Below are 16,714 nucleotides of genomic sequence, written 5' to 3' on the forward strand. Positions count from 1 at the left end.
AGTTTAACACTCCGTGGTGGCGTTTATAACCAGAGTTGTGTGATTGTGTCATTTTTACTCTGTAGAGTAACACTCAAAACCACACCCAGCCATTATCATATATCCCAGCATGCTCTATTGGGAAAGGGGGATACCTAAATCAGTTGTACAATGCAGGGTGATTTTCAGAATTGTTTGTTTCGAGATCTGTTTTTGTATGCACATTGTCTGATTGATTGATCTTATGCTACACAAAGGATAAGTAGCATCCATTTATCTAAACGAATCCAATTTGTTTGTAAATGCACCTATTACTGGGTCAGATGGTTATCCCAGTTTACATAATTTAGGTAGACTCAATAAACAATCCTCCCTCCCAGACAGTAATTCTGAATGTAGAAGTTAAAATGGCGAAGTTGCATAAAGATATGGGAATCCATATATGACGTCATGGTTTTACCACTATCCATGGAGTTTTTAAACTACGGCCCGCGAATGGTCCAATGCGCCAATAAATCAGCTAAATCTACTTTTTGAGTTTTTTCAGATTTCTTGCGTCTTGGAGTTTAAATTGGGATTGTGTATTCTGTGCTAATGACGATACAAAAGAGTAACAGAGAGCAATGTACAATACGGTACACCTGGTAAAGAAGGCATTTGTGGTGAATGGAGGCATCTTTATACACCTCCGCTTTTGTTGGATATCCTCACTCTGGCTGGATTCCAATTAGAATTACACATCACTTTGCAAGCCAGCATGTGACTTGCAGGCCTAATGTAAACCAGGAATTTCTGACCACTGAGTTAGTTTAAGTAATGTAGGCCCTGAAAGAAAATCCTTATTATATATGTAATGTACTGTAAAAATATATATAATAAAAATACAGGTACGGCTGGTAGAACCATTCAGAGGGTTCTAGGTAGATCCCTTTGCAAAGTGTTCTACCTAGCACCAGAAAGGGTTCCCTTAAAGGGACAAACCGAAGAACCCTTAGCACCTTTTTTCTAAGAGTGTAGGTCTACGTACGCACAGTATAGACTACTCCCAGGGACACAGACTGATACAAGCGTGTAGGGGCATTCTTCCCAGTGCAGGCACGCAGGCTGCCATATGGGTATAAGAGAGCTCTGCCAGGTCCACTCCTGTGATAAAAGATGGACTTGTTGGCGAGGCTGGCTCAGACACATGCTACCTACCCTGCCATCTGGTTGTGTTCTGACTAATAACTCTCGCCTGACTAAGCAGACAATCTGCTCTGCGGCTTTTTCGCAACGGAGAGCCCATTGTTTGATACGTCAATCTTGCTCCTGCGCTGATACAGCAGCATGTTGAATTTTAATCATCTTTACCGAGAGGTTGAACCCATTTATTAATTCATTTGGTGCAGTGCATACAAATACACTTATTGAAATAAATATGCATATGTATGCAGCATTGTTACATGCACACGCACACAATTCTATTATGATGAATATGCCCGTTCTACTTTTCCCAAGTATATAATTCTCACTGGACTTTGTTTCCCCAGCATCATACATTTTGCTTCTCACCCTAGATGTTTACACACACACACACACACACACAGGGAAGACTACTAAATTGCACACACAAAATCAAGCTCTTCTTAAAAGCACATAATTCACATTCCACACATTTTGGATTAATTTACACAGACTTTTAATAGCTTTATTTACAGATGAATTCTTGACAGTTTTTTCCCCTCTGTTGGCATAATTCAGTGGATGCCATATTTGTCAAACCTTTACATTTTTTTAAACTTCCAGTCTCAATTTGCTTGAGGAGCGTTATTGGTGAACAATGAGGTGAGTGCTTTCCGCTTTGTTTTCTTTCTTTTTAAAAATGGGAATCCAAATGTCTTCCTGTAGGAGGCCAGAACCAAATAAAAAAGTGGGAGGAGGAAAGTGATGATTATGAATCATGAGGGGGGTGGGGCTACCTGCTGATGGAGTGGGCTGGGGGAGTTTGGAAAGTTAAAACTCTTAAGACAGGTGACATGATGGGCATGATACGGATGTGGCTACTGCAAGGGGGAAAAAAGGGGGGGGGGGGAATCTGTAATGTTTCCTAGCAAGTGCCAAAAGAGTGGAGATGGAGGAGATTAAGAAAATGGCTCTGTTCAAACAATCTAACACTGCTTCCTTACTTTCTTCAAGGTCATAGCTGATGTAAAAGGATTGTATAGTTAAATAGGATGCCAGTGAAGAGTGTTTGGACAAAGCCAGCGTGTGAATGGGGTCCAGCATGCGCACAGAGGAAGGGCACTTGGTTCAAGTCATTTGATTGAGGTATGTGAAATGGAAGGGTATAGTGCCAATGTGAAGATGGCAGGAAAGCTGGAGCATGGTACAGAGCAGAGACGATGGTGATTATGACTAAGGGGAGAAGTGCCAGGAGGTTGAGAGGGGGTATACAACAGGTGTGGAGGTGAGGGGTCAGAGGAAGGCTTCAGATGGAGGGAGACTTAAGGAGAGGGTGTGTATGGAGGGTCAGATGGGGTCGGGGGTGATTTGGGACCAGGGGGCTGTTGAGACTCAGTTACTGAGCAGTAGCTCTGTCGCAGTCTCCACGTCCCAGGATTTCGACGACAACGCCACTATTACTGCATTCTGTGGAGACGGGACGAAGAGTAGAGAAGGACGTTTATAACAGTCATAACTATGCTACAGTATTCAAACAAAACAGATCCATTGGTGAACCATAATAAAAATGTAAATGAGTTATGAAGGTATCGACCGCTGAGACAGCATTAGAGCTAGTCATGTGGGACCCACTCACTTTGTCGAAGCCCATGGCACAGAGTTTGTCTATTTTGCGGGTGTACTCTGGACTGGAGGAGGGGGCGCCGGCATACACATGAGACCAGAGTCTGGCCGTCTGTTTGAACATCTCTGGGTTCTGCTTATACTGAAGAGTGAGAACACACAACACTGAGTTGGCAGTATACAAAACATCACTAGGCTACAATTTAGTAAAGCAATTGTACACGAGAGGGCATGCTAAAAACTACTTTATTAGCAATTAGTTTTGCACAAGCGAGTGTACAATTGCTTTTCTACAACGGGTTATCAACCTATTTATCAGCTACTATATCATCCCTCAACAAAAATATAGGCTAGTCCCAATGCGTCTATGGTTACTAGCCAAGCCAGCTGACCGTTCATTCTATCGGTTAAGCTGCCAGAGACGCGACCCAGTCATGAACTCTGTTCAATATCCCAGTCGTTGGTTCTAAATGTTCCGTTGCCATGCTGGCCGGCAAGGCCTTTATGGTTAGAGTGACCAGACGGAAGCTACCCCTCAGTAAAAGACACGACAGCCCACTTGGAGTTTGCCAAAAAGCACGTAAAAGACTCTGACCATGAAAAACAAGATTCTCTGATCCGATGAAACCAAGACTCAACTCCTTGGCCTGAATGCCAAGCTTCACATCTGGAGGAAACCTGGCACCATCCCTACAGTGAAGCATGTTGGTGGCAGCATCATGCTGTGGGGATGCTTTTCAGCGGCAGGGCCTGGGAGGGAGACTAGTCAGGATCGAGGGAAAGATGAACGGAGCAAAGCATCCTTGATAAAAACCTGCTCCAGAGTGCTCAGGACCTCAGACTTGGGCAAAGGTTTACCTTTCAACAGGACAATGACCCAAAGCACAGAGACAAGACAATGGAGGAGTGGTTTCAGGACAAGTCTCTGAATATCCTCTAGTGGCCCAGCCAGAGCCCGGACTGAAAATAGAGGATCTGCAGAGAAGAATGAGAGAACCCCCCCCCCCCCCCCCCAAATACAGGTGTGCCAAGCTTGTAGCGTCATTCCCAAGAAGACTCAAGGCTGTAATCGCTGCCAAAGGTGCTTCAACAAAGTACTGCGTAAAGGGTCAGAATACTTATAAAATGTGATATTTCATTTTTTATTTTTTTATCAATTTGCAAAGAAAATCAAAAAAGCTGTTTTTTCTTTGTCATTATGGGGTAGTGTGTGTAGATTGATGAGGTGAGAATAAGGCTGTAAGGTAACAAAATGTGGAAAAAGGGGTCTGAATACTTTCAGAATGCACTGTGAGAAATCAGCATTTGAGGATTATGCTGATTCATGATTTCGACTGGCTGAGAAAAGATGTCCGTTTCGTCCTGACACTAATTCTCAATAGGACAGCGGAGATCGAATTTCAATATCATAACAATGTTGCAAATGCCGAGAGACAGACAGCAACGTTGGCACAAACCCCACTTGTTGCAAACCAAATGTTAAGCTAGAAGCAAATCATGTCTAGATGCGTTTTACAGTGGAGATCAACTTAACGAATATGGCTGTCTGGGCTGATGGGACAGCGGATGGAGCAGGGATTTCTCAGATGGATCAGAACACAAGATGCCCATTTTTGCATCATAGGCTTACCCGTGCTGAACAGGTTTTTTAGTATGGCTGGCTTAGAACACGTCTCAACCAATCACAATGCTTGTTTTGACCAACCCATTGCAGAATAAACCGTTGAGGAGACAGAGCAAGTCTAAAAAAAAACACATTACAAAATCTGCAAAAGACATTCCAGGCATACTTATGCATGATCTCCCTCTCCCACACATGCACACAGTGTTCCTCTCACTTGATTGGCCACCACAGCGTCCTGTGGGTCGTCTGGTTCTGCAGCTGCCAGTAAGGCCTGTAGTGACAGCAACACTGTCCTCAGCGTCATAGCTGCCGCCCTGTCAGACACACAGAGGGAACACAGAGTAGTAAGACCTGGGATCAGCATTAACCAAAACATGACAATGAAAATAAAATTGCATTTTAGAGTGTTGAAATAAAGTGGCTCACCACTGGTCTTTGAGGATGTCCAGACATATTGCACCTGTGACTGAGCTGATGTTGGGATGCCAAATCTTCGTGATAAATCGTACCTGGGGGGCCACAGGAAGCACATAAACAAGCTAATTAATTAGCAAGGACTTCACCCTGGCACAGGTCAATGTTGACAAAATCCACAACTGAATGACAAACATCAGAATATGTTTGACACACACACACACACACACACACCTACCTACACCTACCTACCTTTGGTGGATTGAAGGGATATGTTTCTGGAATTTTTATTTCTAGTTGATATCTACCACCTGAAAACATTTTTTGGGGAAATAATTAATCACAGCAAGAAATCTGTATCCTTTTGCATGACATGAACCACACTCACTCGAGGTAAAAAAGTGCTTTGAAACCTATTGTGGTAAATTAGGTAATCTGCCTCAGCCCTCAAGTAAACCTAGGCCAGCTTGTCCCAGGTAAAGCTGTTAGGTCTGTCTGAATAGACGACAGTAAACTCCCCTGGGCCTCTCACCTTCATACGGTGTATCAGGTGGCCCTGCGATCTCCCCCTTCAGCTCTGTGAAGTTCTCATCCACCAGGTCCACTTTTATCTGGTTTTTACTCGTCTGTCAGTGAGAAGAGAAGTCAAAAGTTAGTTCTGTCACAGAGCATGGGCCAGGGTGTAAGGAAAGGAGGGGTATCCGTCAGAGGGTACCTCATCCCAACTTCCTCTCAACACAGACATTCTCACGGAAGTGAGAACTAATACTTTCACATGATCGGTCTCCTTGCACTTGAGTATGACAGATACCTTGATAACAAGCAACATTATGAGACGTTTGAAAGTAGTGACTTGTGCCATAGATTCTGATATGATATCCGAAAGGGCCAAAAGCTACCGGTATCTTCTTGCATCGTAAAGTGCTCTAGTCTGTAGGGACATTATTTTGCAAACAGTTATGAACATTTCCACATGCCGTGTCGCATTATTCAAGTGTGTTAACTTCTGTGCAGCATGAGTGGGGAGCTAACATAATGTATCCCAGACTCCCAGTGCAGGATAGCAATGAGTAAGTGGACCAGGCACGGTGCGCTAAAATAAAGGGTCGGCTGTGCTGATAGACAGGCTTGATCCGCGAGACACAATACAATTTAGAACAGAAACGTCTTTAAACAAAATCATAGTATCAAAAAAAAGTACCCAAGTTTCAGTATACCGTGCAACACTATTAAGCTGTGGAAGCCAGAACTGTGTGTGACCACTCGGTTACAGGGACTGCCGAGGACACCCAAACCAGTAGACACCGCAAAGCCCAAGCAAGCCTGACCCACTCTGGAAGTTGCTGTAACCATGCTTGGGATATTTACACTATATTGGCTATTGGTTGAGACGCAGGGTCCGTTCTAGCTTGTTATGTCAGGGTGGGCGACTGGAAATGTAAAATAAATGCATTTAGGTTATAGTTTATTACGATGCATGAATACACCACACCAACAGCCTGATAAACAATCAATTGGCTGTTTTAAAATGAATTTCACATTGTTATGATCAATAGATGTGATAGCATGCTTAATATATGCAAATACATGATTCTATTCCGTAATAGGGTAAACCGTAAGGTGTTCCAGCTAATCAAATCAACGTTTATTTATGTTCCAGCGTAGTGTAAGCTACACAATACAATGAAATGCCTACTCGCAACTAAAGCTCTCCTTGCAAACAGTGCAATTATTCAGCTATATGTATTTGCGTTTACATTAGGCTATAGCATGTGGTCATAGGCCTATAAGGCTATACTGCAAATTGTTGTTTGTTCCTGAACAAGCCGAATGGCAGAGCTACCCTTCAACACCACAAGTGAAGTATGACTCTGGGGTATCCAGTGAACTTCTCCCATGTGGTGCAGCATGGACCCTATGGCCCCTTCTCCTCCACCTCTGGGATACAACTCAGCACCAAGTCTCCCTAACAACCCAGCGTGTGACTTATTATTCTACATTGGGAGTACCAGGGAGTTGCAGTGCAGTGGACATGGCTGCATACGTCATAGGGAGGACAGTTTCGCCCGTATTGAACAGAACATTATGCAACAGAAGACCAGATCCCAGGGTTCATCCTGTCAGGGGAGCCCTCTCCAACAGGTTGCAGTAGAGAACATCGGACAGTCAAATGAAGGACAGCAGCAGGAATTTGTCTCTTCGGCCCCCGGCACCGTTGCCAGGTGTGACTGTGACCATCGGGTGTGACTATATTGCTTCTCCGGTCCTGGCACCGTTGTCAGGCACGGCTGCGACTGAGACTGGGCAGGGACACGTCATGTCCTCGGCCCCCGCCGGTCCTCAGGAGTTGCCTGCTACAGAGACTGAGCCCACAACAGATGTCATTCCCGATTCCCCCCTCCACTGCTGTGGAATCTGGGGGAACCCTCTCCTATGTGATTCCAGCAGCATCGCCGAACGGTACTGAGCCTCTGTCGCTGGCTGGACCCTATTCCTCACCGCCGCCAGATCATCACCTGTCAAAGCTACACGGCGAGCCTGTCTGCCCACCCGTCACGCTGTCCCTGCAGTAGAGGACCCTCCAGCAGCACCGGTCTGCTGCTACCGCCGATGACCAGGCCATGACCTGTGACCATGGGGGGGGGGGAACACAGCCACACTGGTGTCACCAGCTACTGATAGTACAGCTTTACCTGACCCAGCCACAGCCCTGGGTCCCAAGCGTGCACCACCTGACCCAGCTCCAGTCCAGGTCCTGCTGGACTCAACCCTCAACTGTGGGGGACACAACAGACCTCATCAGGGCAGACCACCCAGACTTCACCCCCCAGTGTCATGTCCCAGGGGCACTACCTATTCCTGCTCCTGGGGTCTGAGCTGATCCACCATCTGCCTTTGACTCACCAGTATTGGCCTGGACTCTGGGTCTAACGGTGGGACCTTCTCTGGGGCTTGCCCTGGGTCCACCTCTGGGGCAAAGCCTGCCTCTGGAGGAACCACTGCCATGCCTGCTCTCCGCTGCTGGGGGTTGGCCTGCCTCAGTTGGGGTGTTGCTGAGCCTGCTCACCTACCGGGCCATGGACACAGGGGACATCCTGGCCTGCCTCTGTGGGGCCCCACTTATTAAAGAGCTCAGTGTCTTTCAATGTAGCACAGTCATAGGATGCCACCTTTCCAACAAGTCAGTTCATCAAATTTCTTCCCTGCTTAAGCTGCCCCGGTCAAGTGTAAGTGCTGTTATTGTGAAGTGGAAACATCTAGGAGCAACAACAGCTCAGCCGCGAAGTGGTAGGTCACACAAGCTCACAGAACGGAACCACCGAGTGCTGAAGCGTGTAAAAATGGTCTGTCCTCAGTTGAAACACTCACTACAGAGTTCCAAAACTGCCTCTGGAAACAACGTCAGCACAACTGTTCGTTGGGAGCTTCATGAAATGGGTTTCTATGGCCGAGCAGCCACACACAAGCCTAAGATCACTGTGCGCAATACCAAGTTTCAACTGTTGTGGCGTAAAGCTTGCCACCATTGGACTTTGGAGCAGTGGAAATGCATTCTCTGGAGTGATGAATCACGCTTCACCATCTGGCAGTCTGACGGACAAATCTGGGTTTGGCTGATGCTAGGTGAGCGCTACCTGCCCAAATGCATAGTGCCAACTATAAAGTTTGGTGGAGGAGGAATAATGGTCTAGGGCTGTTTTTCATGGTTCGGGGGAGACCCCTTAGTTCCAGGGAAGGGAAATCTTAACGGTACAGCATACAATTACATTCTAGATGATCCTGTGCTTCCAACTTTGTGGCAACAGTTTGGGGAAGGCCCTTTCCTGTGTCCCCATGCACAAAGCAAGGTCCATACAGAAATGGTTTGTTGAGATCGGTGTGGAAGAACTTGACTAGCCTGCACAGAGCCCTGACCTCAACTCCTTCGAACACCTTGGAGATGAATTGGAACACCGACTGCAAGCCAGGCCTAATCGTCCAACATCAGTGCCCGACCCCACTAATGCTCGTGGCTGAAAGAAAGCAAGTCCCCACAGAAATGTTCAAACATCTAGTGGAAAGCCTTCCCAGAAGAGTGGAGGCTGTTATAGCAGCCCATATAGCAGAATGCCCATGATTTTAAATGAGATGTTCACCGAGAGGGTGTCCACATACTTTTGTAGTGTCATGCAGTGTGCAGCCCATGTTCATCTTCCTCAGTGTGTTTAAATAAAGTTCCTGTGTGGGTGTTAACTCTTGGGCTGCGTTATTCCCCTCGAACCATGGGTGGCATCAGTGAGTAACATCCATAGAGCCGGGTAAAATACGTAGAGCCGGGTCACACTCGTTCACTGGTGCCGTCCTTTCAGCACCAACCGCTTCAAATAAACACGATGCTTAATAGTCCTACTCATCACGTATTATTACAAATAGGTCATCACTTCTCACCATGGTGCTCGTTTAGTAAAGTTAGACAAAAGCTGAATCAATGTCTCGCAAGATCAATGATTAATTTGCATTTTACATAACAGAACCGACTATAATAGCGTATCAGGCCTAGAACGTTCCTGTTACACCAAAAACACCTCATTTCTAATGAGATTTTACGACGGTCAGCTGAAGCAGCATAGTCCATTTGTCTTGTGTGCGCCAAAACTCAACCGAGCGCGCCACTAGGTGGAATACATGCTTCGACTGAAACAAAATGCAAGAAAACGCATCTGCTCTAATCCGCTCATGAAACAGTAATTCAAGAGCATCTAAATGCATATTCCCATGAAACAGAGATATCAATCAAATAGATTGGCACGCAGATGCAGTTGACGTTTCACCAGTAAAACGTGAAGAATTATCTTTCGCGATTGACAGTGACGGCCTATTTTGAAATTAGGTAGCCTATGCCTAACTTGGTATTGGAGGCTATTCAAAATATAAAATAGAGACAATCTATGTGTGGGCATAGGCAGTTTGCAATTGGAGGATGCATTTTATGCATATTCTTTAATGATAGGCTATTCAATAGGTTACATCTGTCGGTATAAAAGGAAAGAACGCCATAAACAAAAATTGCGCTCCATCACCTAAATAAGATAGCACTACACTACTGGGTTTGCGGCAGTGGAGGCTGCCGAGGGTAGGATGGCTCATAATAATGGCTGGAACAGAGCGAATGGGAATGGAATCAAACACATGGAAACCATATGTTTACATTTGATACCATTCCAGCCGTTACCACAAGCCCGTTCTACCCAATTAAGGAGTCACCAACCTCCTTTGGTTTGTGACTATGAACTTCCATTGTCTCCGATTCAGTTGCAGTCATTCGGTTAACAGATTTTTTTTGTCATTCTGTTACCGATTTGGTAACAGAATAATGCATTTGAATTACTTCATAAATCATAAACCACATTTGTATTTGTAAAAAAAACTAAATTGGGAGGTCTAACTTTACTTGTTATTTCTGTGAAGTTTCATTATCCTCCCTCATGAGGGAGAGAAAGTAGAAAATATCTTAAAGATGTGGGTTTTTGATAACAGAATGACAAGACACTAGGCAATATTTCTTAACTTATAGAAGACAAATCATTTCTGCACAACTAAATATAAAATGTTGAAATTATTTGGACAATGGACGCAATGCAATAATTCTACAAAATACTGCAGTAAACAAATCTGTTTCCACTAAAGGTGTGTTTGTAAATTCAATCTGGAGTGCCAGAGTGCGCTGTCAGGTTGTCCATTAGTAAATTCAGAGGATTTCACTCTCGGAGCGCACACTGGACGTTCTGGCTGAGGAGTAGGGTACATCCGAGCAGTCTGACCTCACAACGGTAGTCAAGCATCCAAGCTAACCGGCTAACGTTCGCTAGCTACCTCCAGACAAACACGAGATCACCTCACTGACCATTTTACTTGACCTAGCAGAGCTGATTATGCTGTTTTTATGTTATCCAGAGCATTGGTGACTGTAAGTGTGCTGCTGGCAACAATTTAATTGAGCTTTTTTTGGTGACGTTTACTGACACCAGCCATATTCAACGGCTGTTAAAACGTTGGTAAATTCCTCAGCTATTCTGCGCTCTGGCACACTCAGACAAGAGTGCTCTGAAATCAGAGTAGATAGCCAGTGCGAATTTACGAACGCACCCAAAATGTAAATTATGTGGTCGTCAAAATACATAAATCGTTTGAAAACAATGTCCCAATACTGTGCCATGAACATTCAAATCTCTGGGCCAACCCTTCTAGTGAAACCCCACAAATCGTTGTGTTTATAATTGCGATGGGTATTCGTCAACCTAGAGTAAGAACGATGTGACATTGTATTGCCAAGAGCTATGGGAAAGTCCTGAGGGTGTTTCACGGTCAACGGACGTCTTGACTGAACTACACTGAACAAAATATACAAGCAACATGTAAAGTGTTGGTCCCATGTTTCATGAGCTGAAATAAAATATCCCAGAGATTTTCCATACACACAAAAAGGTTATGTCTCAAATTGTGCACAATTTGTTTACATCTCTGTTAGTGAGCATTTCTCCTTTGCCAAGATAATCCATCCACCTGACAGGTTTGGCATATCAAGAACATGATTAAACAGCATGATCATTACACAGGTGCACTTTGTGCTGGTGACAAAGGAAAATTCTAAATTGTGCAGGATTGTCACAACACAATGCCACAGATGTCTCAAGTTTTGTAGAGAGCGTTCTGACTGCAGGAAATGTCCACCAGAGCTGTTGCCAAAGAATTTGATGTTCATTTCTCTACCATAAGCCACCTCCAACGCATCTGTTGCGTTCATATTTTTGTTCAGATGGTGCTAGCTGTATGGGGAGGGCCTTACGCCGTTCGCCGAGACAACGAGCCAGAAGAGCGGCAGCACTGCGCGTCATTGGCTGTATTGTGCCAGTGGCAAATTTTGTGATTAATGGTTTTATTCTTTCAAGTAAAAACTACCAGAATGCAGTGGCTACAGCCCTACAATCAATAAAAACATAGCTAAATACCAGTGAATTGAAAATATGTCCCATCTTGTCTTTTGGGCAGCTGGTTCTTGCATGCAGCTCACTCTGTTCTGTGCTTAGGCTAACTATTTGCTGCAGTTTATCCTCCCATCACCAGAGTAACTCATCAACACCAAAAATAACATTACAATGTAACCCAACTCGGATGTAGGCCTACCGTAGAAGTAAACTATGTTATCCAACTAGGAACCTTCTGTGTTACAGTTCAGACTTAGGTGAGAAGTGTTCATCTGTGTTAGGCTGTGTGAGTGTGTGTGTGTGGGGGGGGGGGGGGGGGGGGGTGTAGTAAGTATCTAATTGGCATAAAGTAGTATAAAAAGTGGTATTCTAATTTCATACATTTGTTAAAATTGTTACAAACTCTGTTTTGCATAAAAATACATTATTGTAATTATGTACTCCATACTCCCACATTTACATAATATAGCATTTGAAATGAAAAGACGTCATAACAATATGACCACCCTATCTTGAGATATTGGACAAAACATGTTGAATTTAAGAATCCAGACAGGTAATTTGATGCCTTTATCGACTAGGGATTAACATGGACCTGTCCCGAGACCTTTTTCAATAACTTGAAAATAAGACCGCTCAGCTACATGTATGGTAAATCCTATCCTCATGAAATAAAGTGTTCTGTGTTTCTGGGAGAAGCATCTATAACATGAAATGCAAAGTATAACACCTGAACCAAAGTTACATTGTGTCCCCTAAAACCCTAATATTCGTTTCCAGTTTTTTTTTCAAAGTGTTTTGATGCATTTCTAATATTTTATGATGATTTCTCTTCAACCTAGCCTGCAACAACACGTAGAAAATGTCACACTAACGTTAGATTTCGAACGAACCCTCTGCGGCAGAAGTTGCACCCTGGTAGTAACCAATTATGTATGTAACATTCATTGGTGGTAACATATCGTTAGCGGTGTGTGGCAAATATACTTTTTAGCTAGCTTGTTGGCTAAATAACCAGACATCTAACGTCTTCGCCTCTGTAATCATATCAAGCCAGGGTGAGCGTATTTGCGTGGCTTATTTCACTACCCCTGGCCTAACTAGGTTGCTACCTTCGCTAGAAAAGCTATCTGTATAGTAGTAGCTGGCATCCAGGCGGGGGGTTTCCTGTAGGCTAGCAGCCATAACTAACGATAACGTAGTTAGAAAAAAGCAAGTCACATTTTCCTTCGCTTGCGAGCCAGCTAGCGCCTTGTCCTTCGCTTTTGTTAACAACTGGTACCGCTATCTAGCTGTTAGCTAACAAAACACTACTTTCCAACAACAGGCAATAATCGTGTTTGACACGAACTCTGCTAACGTTGCTAGCTACCTAGCGTTACATTCACGGTCGACGGAAGAAAATAAATCACCAACCTCCTCGCTTTTGAGAACCTCTTTAAATTCCCGTTTTATCCTTTGAACCGCGATGTTGGCCATGATTTCGCCGTGTTTCTGTCGGAAGGGAACACGATCCTCTCGGTCACAGGCCTTACTTGGCTTCAGCCCTCCTAGTTAGATAGCTAACCCAGCTAATTCGCAGGTCCCCTCGCACTTTCGTTCTCTGTCACTTTTGGATCGGAGCAATAATAACAGCTGCTAGCTACTGCCACTAATTGCTAAGTTCTACTGGAACGTGACCGAGCCCCGAAGTCATAAAATATAACGCTAGTTACAAAAGAGCCGAGGGACATGTGTATTTTCTCCCAATATTGCCACTATGTACGCAGTGGACAGAAGGTGGTCCTGGAAACATTTTAATACCAACTACATGCAAGCTGAAATGCGAGTCATGTGATTTCTACAGCATTGATACCCTCCCTGTCATTATAACATTTTAGAGGGGCTTCTTATGTCTGCAATAACTGGTAGACGTACTTGCATGAGTGGAGAATTAAAAACAGGCATACATTTGCTTGTATATGCTTGATTATGTTGTCCAAAGTAAACGTTCATTAATAAATAATGACAATGCACATTATATTTCTTGTTACCTGGACCTCACTTCTTATCATCAATGATGCAACATTCAGAACCTACCTATAGAATAGTATGTATCTGGGACACTTATAAGGTCCACTGTACACCTTCATAAACCCTGGGGTGTATTCATTACGCCAATTCTGTTGCAAAACATTTAGTTTGTTGCATTGCAAAAAGTTTTTTAACAGAAACAGTTTACTCCAAATTAGAAACGTTTTACAACGAAAATTAGAGTTTCTATTGGACACATTCAGGTAGGTCCCTCAAAGTTTTGTTCTGTTTTCTTCCGTTTGGTTCTTAAACGTAGACGGGTTCCGTTGCAAGATGTAATGAATACACCCCAGTCTTGATTATGATGGATGAGAACAAGGTCAAAGGTTATTCTATTAATCTGTCATAACAAAGCCTTTCCTTATTTGTATTCATGGTCTTTCACTGCCTCTACCTAGAAAAACTGTTTCATGTGGAGATGCCACATCATTACATTACATTACATCAACTCAAGATGATGTATCATATGTCAGTCATTTTGCATATTACCGAAGTTACAAACTAGACTCTGTGGTGAAACAATGGTACTAATGCATCCTCTACTCTGGGGGATTCCAAACTTTTTATTAAAAAAATTCAGGACCCCACCATGTAAAAAAAAGTGATGTAATCAACAGCCAATGTTTACTTGTTTAATTGGGCCTATAACAGTCTATTACAAATCACTCTGAGACATGTCTTTTCAACCAGGGTTTTACCAGTGGGAGGGTTTATGTTAGCAAAAGCAAAAAAATAAATAAGGAAAAGCAGATCATTAAAACTGTTGCAGGCCAAAATGACAGAGACAAAAAAAATCCCATTGAAGGAAATACCAGTCAATGGAAATACATTTGTGGTCATCCTTATCGGTCAAATCAAATCAAATGTTAGATGTCCATTGCACCTAATACAACAGTAAAATGCTTACTTACAAGCCCTTACGTGTTAAGTAAAAAATAAGAAATAAAAGTAACAAATAATTCAAGAGCAGCAATAAAATAAGAATAGCGAGGCTATATGCAGGGGGTATCGGTACAGAGTCAATGAGCAGGAGAACCAGTTAGTTGAGGTAATTGTGGTAATATGTACATTTAGGTAGAGTTAAAGTGACTATGCATAGATAATAAACAGAATAGCAGCAGTGTAAAAGGGGAGGGGATGCAAATAGTCTGGGTAGCCATTTGATTAGCTGTTCAGGAATCTTATGGCTTGGGGTTAGAAGCAGTTGAGCCTTTTGGACCTAGACTTGGCACTCTGGCACCACTTCCCGTGCGGTAGCAGAGAGAACAGTCTATGACTAGGGTGGCTGGCATCTTTGACAATTCTTAGGGCCTTCCTCTGACACCACCAGGTCCTGCATGTCAGGAAGCTTGGCCCCAGTGATGTACTGGGCCGTGCGCACTACCCTCTGTCGTGCCTTGTGGTCGGAAGCAGAGCAGTTGCCATACCAGGCAGTGATGCAACCTGTCAGGATGCTCTCAATGGTGCAGCTGAATACATTTTTGAGGATCTGAGCACCCATGCCAAAACTTTTCAGTCTCCTGAGGGGGAATAGGTTTTGTCGTGCCCTCTTCACAACTGTCTTGGTCTGCTTGGACCATGATAGTTTGTTGGTGATGCGGACACCAGGGAACTTGAAGCTCTCAACCTGCTCCACTACAGCCCCGTCGATGTGAATGGGATGCGTGCTCGGTCCGCCTTTTCCTGTAGTCCACAATCATCTCCTTTGTCTTGATCATGTTGATGGAGAGGTTGTTGTCCTGGCACCACAAGACCAGGTCTCTGACCTCCTCCCTATAGGCTGTCTCATTGTTGTCGGTGATCAGGCCTACCATCAGCAAACTTAATGATAGTGTTGGAGTCGTGCTTGGCCATGCAGTCAGGAATGAACAGGAGGGGACTGAGCACGCACCCCTGAGGGGCGCCCATGTTGAGGATCAGCGTGGCGGATGTGTTGTTACCTACCCGTACCACCTGGGGGTGGCCTTTCAGGAAGTCCAGGATCCAGTTGCAGAGGGAGATGTTTAGTCCCAGGGTCCTTAGCTTAGTGATGAGATTTGAGGCCACTATGGTGTTGAAAGCTGAGCTGTAGTCAATGAATAGCATTCTCACATAGGTGTTCCTTTTGTCCAGGTGTGAAAGGGCAGTGTGGAGTGCAATAGAGATTGCATCATCAGTGGATCTGTTGGCGCGGTATGCAAATTGGAGTGGTTATAGGGTTTCTGGGATAATGGAGTTGATGTGGGTCATGCCCAAAGCACTTCATGGCTACAGATGTGAGTGCTACGGGTCGCTAGTCATTTAGGCAGGTTACCTTAGTGTTCTTGGGCACAGGGACTATAGTGGTCTGCTTGAAACATATTGGTATTATAGACTCAGACAGGGAGAGGTTAAAAATGTCAGTGAAGATACTTGCCAGTTGGTCAGTGCATGCTCAGAGTACACGTTATGGTAATCCGTCTGGCCTTGCGAATGTTGACCTGTTTAAAAGGTCTTACTCACATTGGCTACGGAGAGCGTGATCACCCAGTCGTCCGGAACAGCTGATGCTCTCATGCATGTTTCAGTGTAACTTGCCTCGAAGCGAGCATAGAAGTAATTTAGCTTGTCTGGTAGGCTCGTGTCACTGGGCAGCTCGCAGCTGTGCTTCCCTTTGTAGTCTGTATTAGTTTGCAAGCCCTGTCACATCCGACGAGCGTCGGATCCAGTGTAGTACGATTCGATCTTAGTCCTGTATTGACGCTTTGCCTGCTTGATGGTTCGTCAGAGGGCATAGCGGGATTTCTTATAAGCTTCCGGGTTAGAGTCTCGCTCCTTGAAAGCGGCAGCTCTACCCTTTAGCTCAGTGCGGATGTTGCCTGTAATCCATGGCTTCTGGTTGGGGTATGTACATACA

The 16,714-nt window shown here is 44.3% G+C and overlaps 1 protein-coding gene across 1 annotated transcript; it reads right to left on the minus strand.

Annotated features, from left to right (window-relative positions):
* Window positions 1-1,640: 1,640 nt before the first annotated feature.
* LOC109864695 (ubiquitin-conjugating enzyme E2 K) lies at window positions 1,641-13,626 on the minus strand. The gene is made up of 7 exons (XM_020452564.2): window positions 13,183-13,626; window positions 5,334-5,427; window positions 5,054-5,112; window positions 4,814-4,896; window positions 4,602-4,701; window positions 2,777-2,905; window positions 1,641-2,607 (listed from the first exon to the last, which is right to left on the minus strand). Exons 1-7 carry the CDS (start codon window positions 13,243-13,245, stop codon window positions 2,533-2,535), a joined length of 603 nt encoding a protein of 200 aa, XP_020308153.1. The 5' UTR covers window positions 13,246-13,626; the 3' UTR covers window positions 1,641-2,532.
* Window positions 13,627-16,714: the final 3,088 nt, after the last annotated feature.

The sequence above is a fragment of the Oncorhynchus kisutch genome, linkage group LG19 (assembly GCF_002021735.2).
Source record: "Oncorhynchus kisutch isolate 150728-3 linkage group LG19, Okis_V2, whole genome shotgun sequence".
Classification (NCBI taxonomy): Eukaryota; Metazoa; Chordata; class Actinopteri; order Salmoniformes; family Salmonidae; genus Oncorhynchus; species Oncorhynchus kisutch.

Bases quoted from the DNA above. Each gene is read 5' to 3' on its own strand.
- LOC109864695 (XM_020452564.2), bottom strand. From the start codon at position 13,245: ATGGCCAACATCGCGGTTCAAAGGATAAAACGGGAATTTAAAGAGGTT. The intron at 4,702-4,813 runs GTGAGCCACTTT...TGTGTCTGACAG, and splicing joins GACATCCTCAAAGACCAGTG to GGCGGCAGCTATGACGCTGA. The intron at 2,608-2,776 runs GTGAGTGGGTCC...CCGTCTCCACAG, and splicing joins GTGCCATGGGCTTCGACAAA to AATGCAGTAATAGTGGCGTT.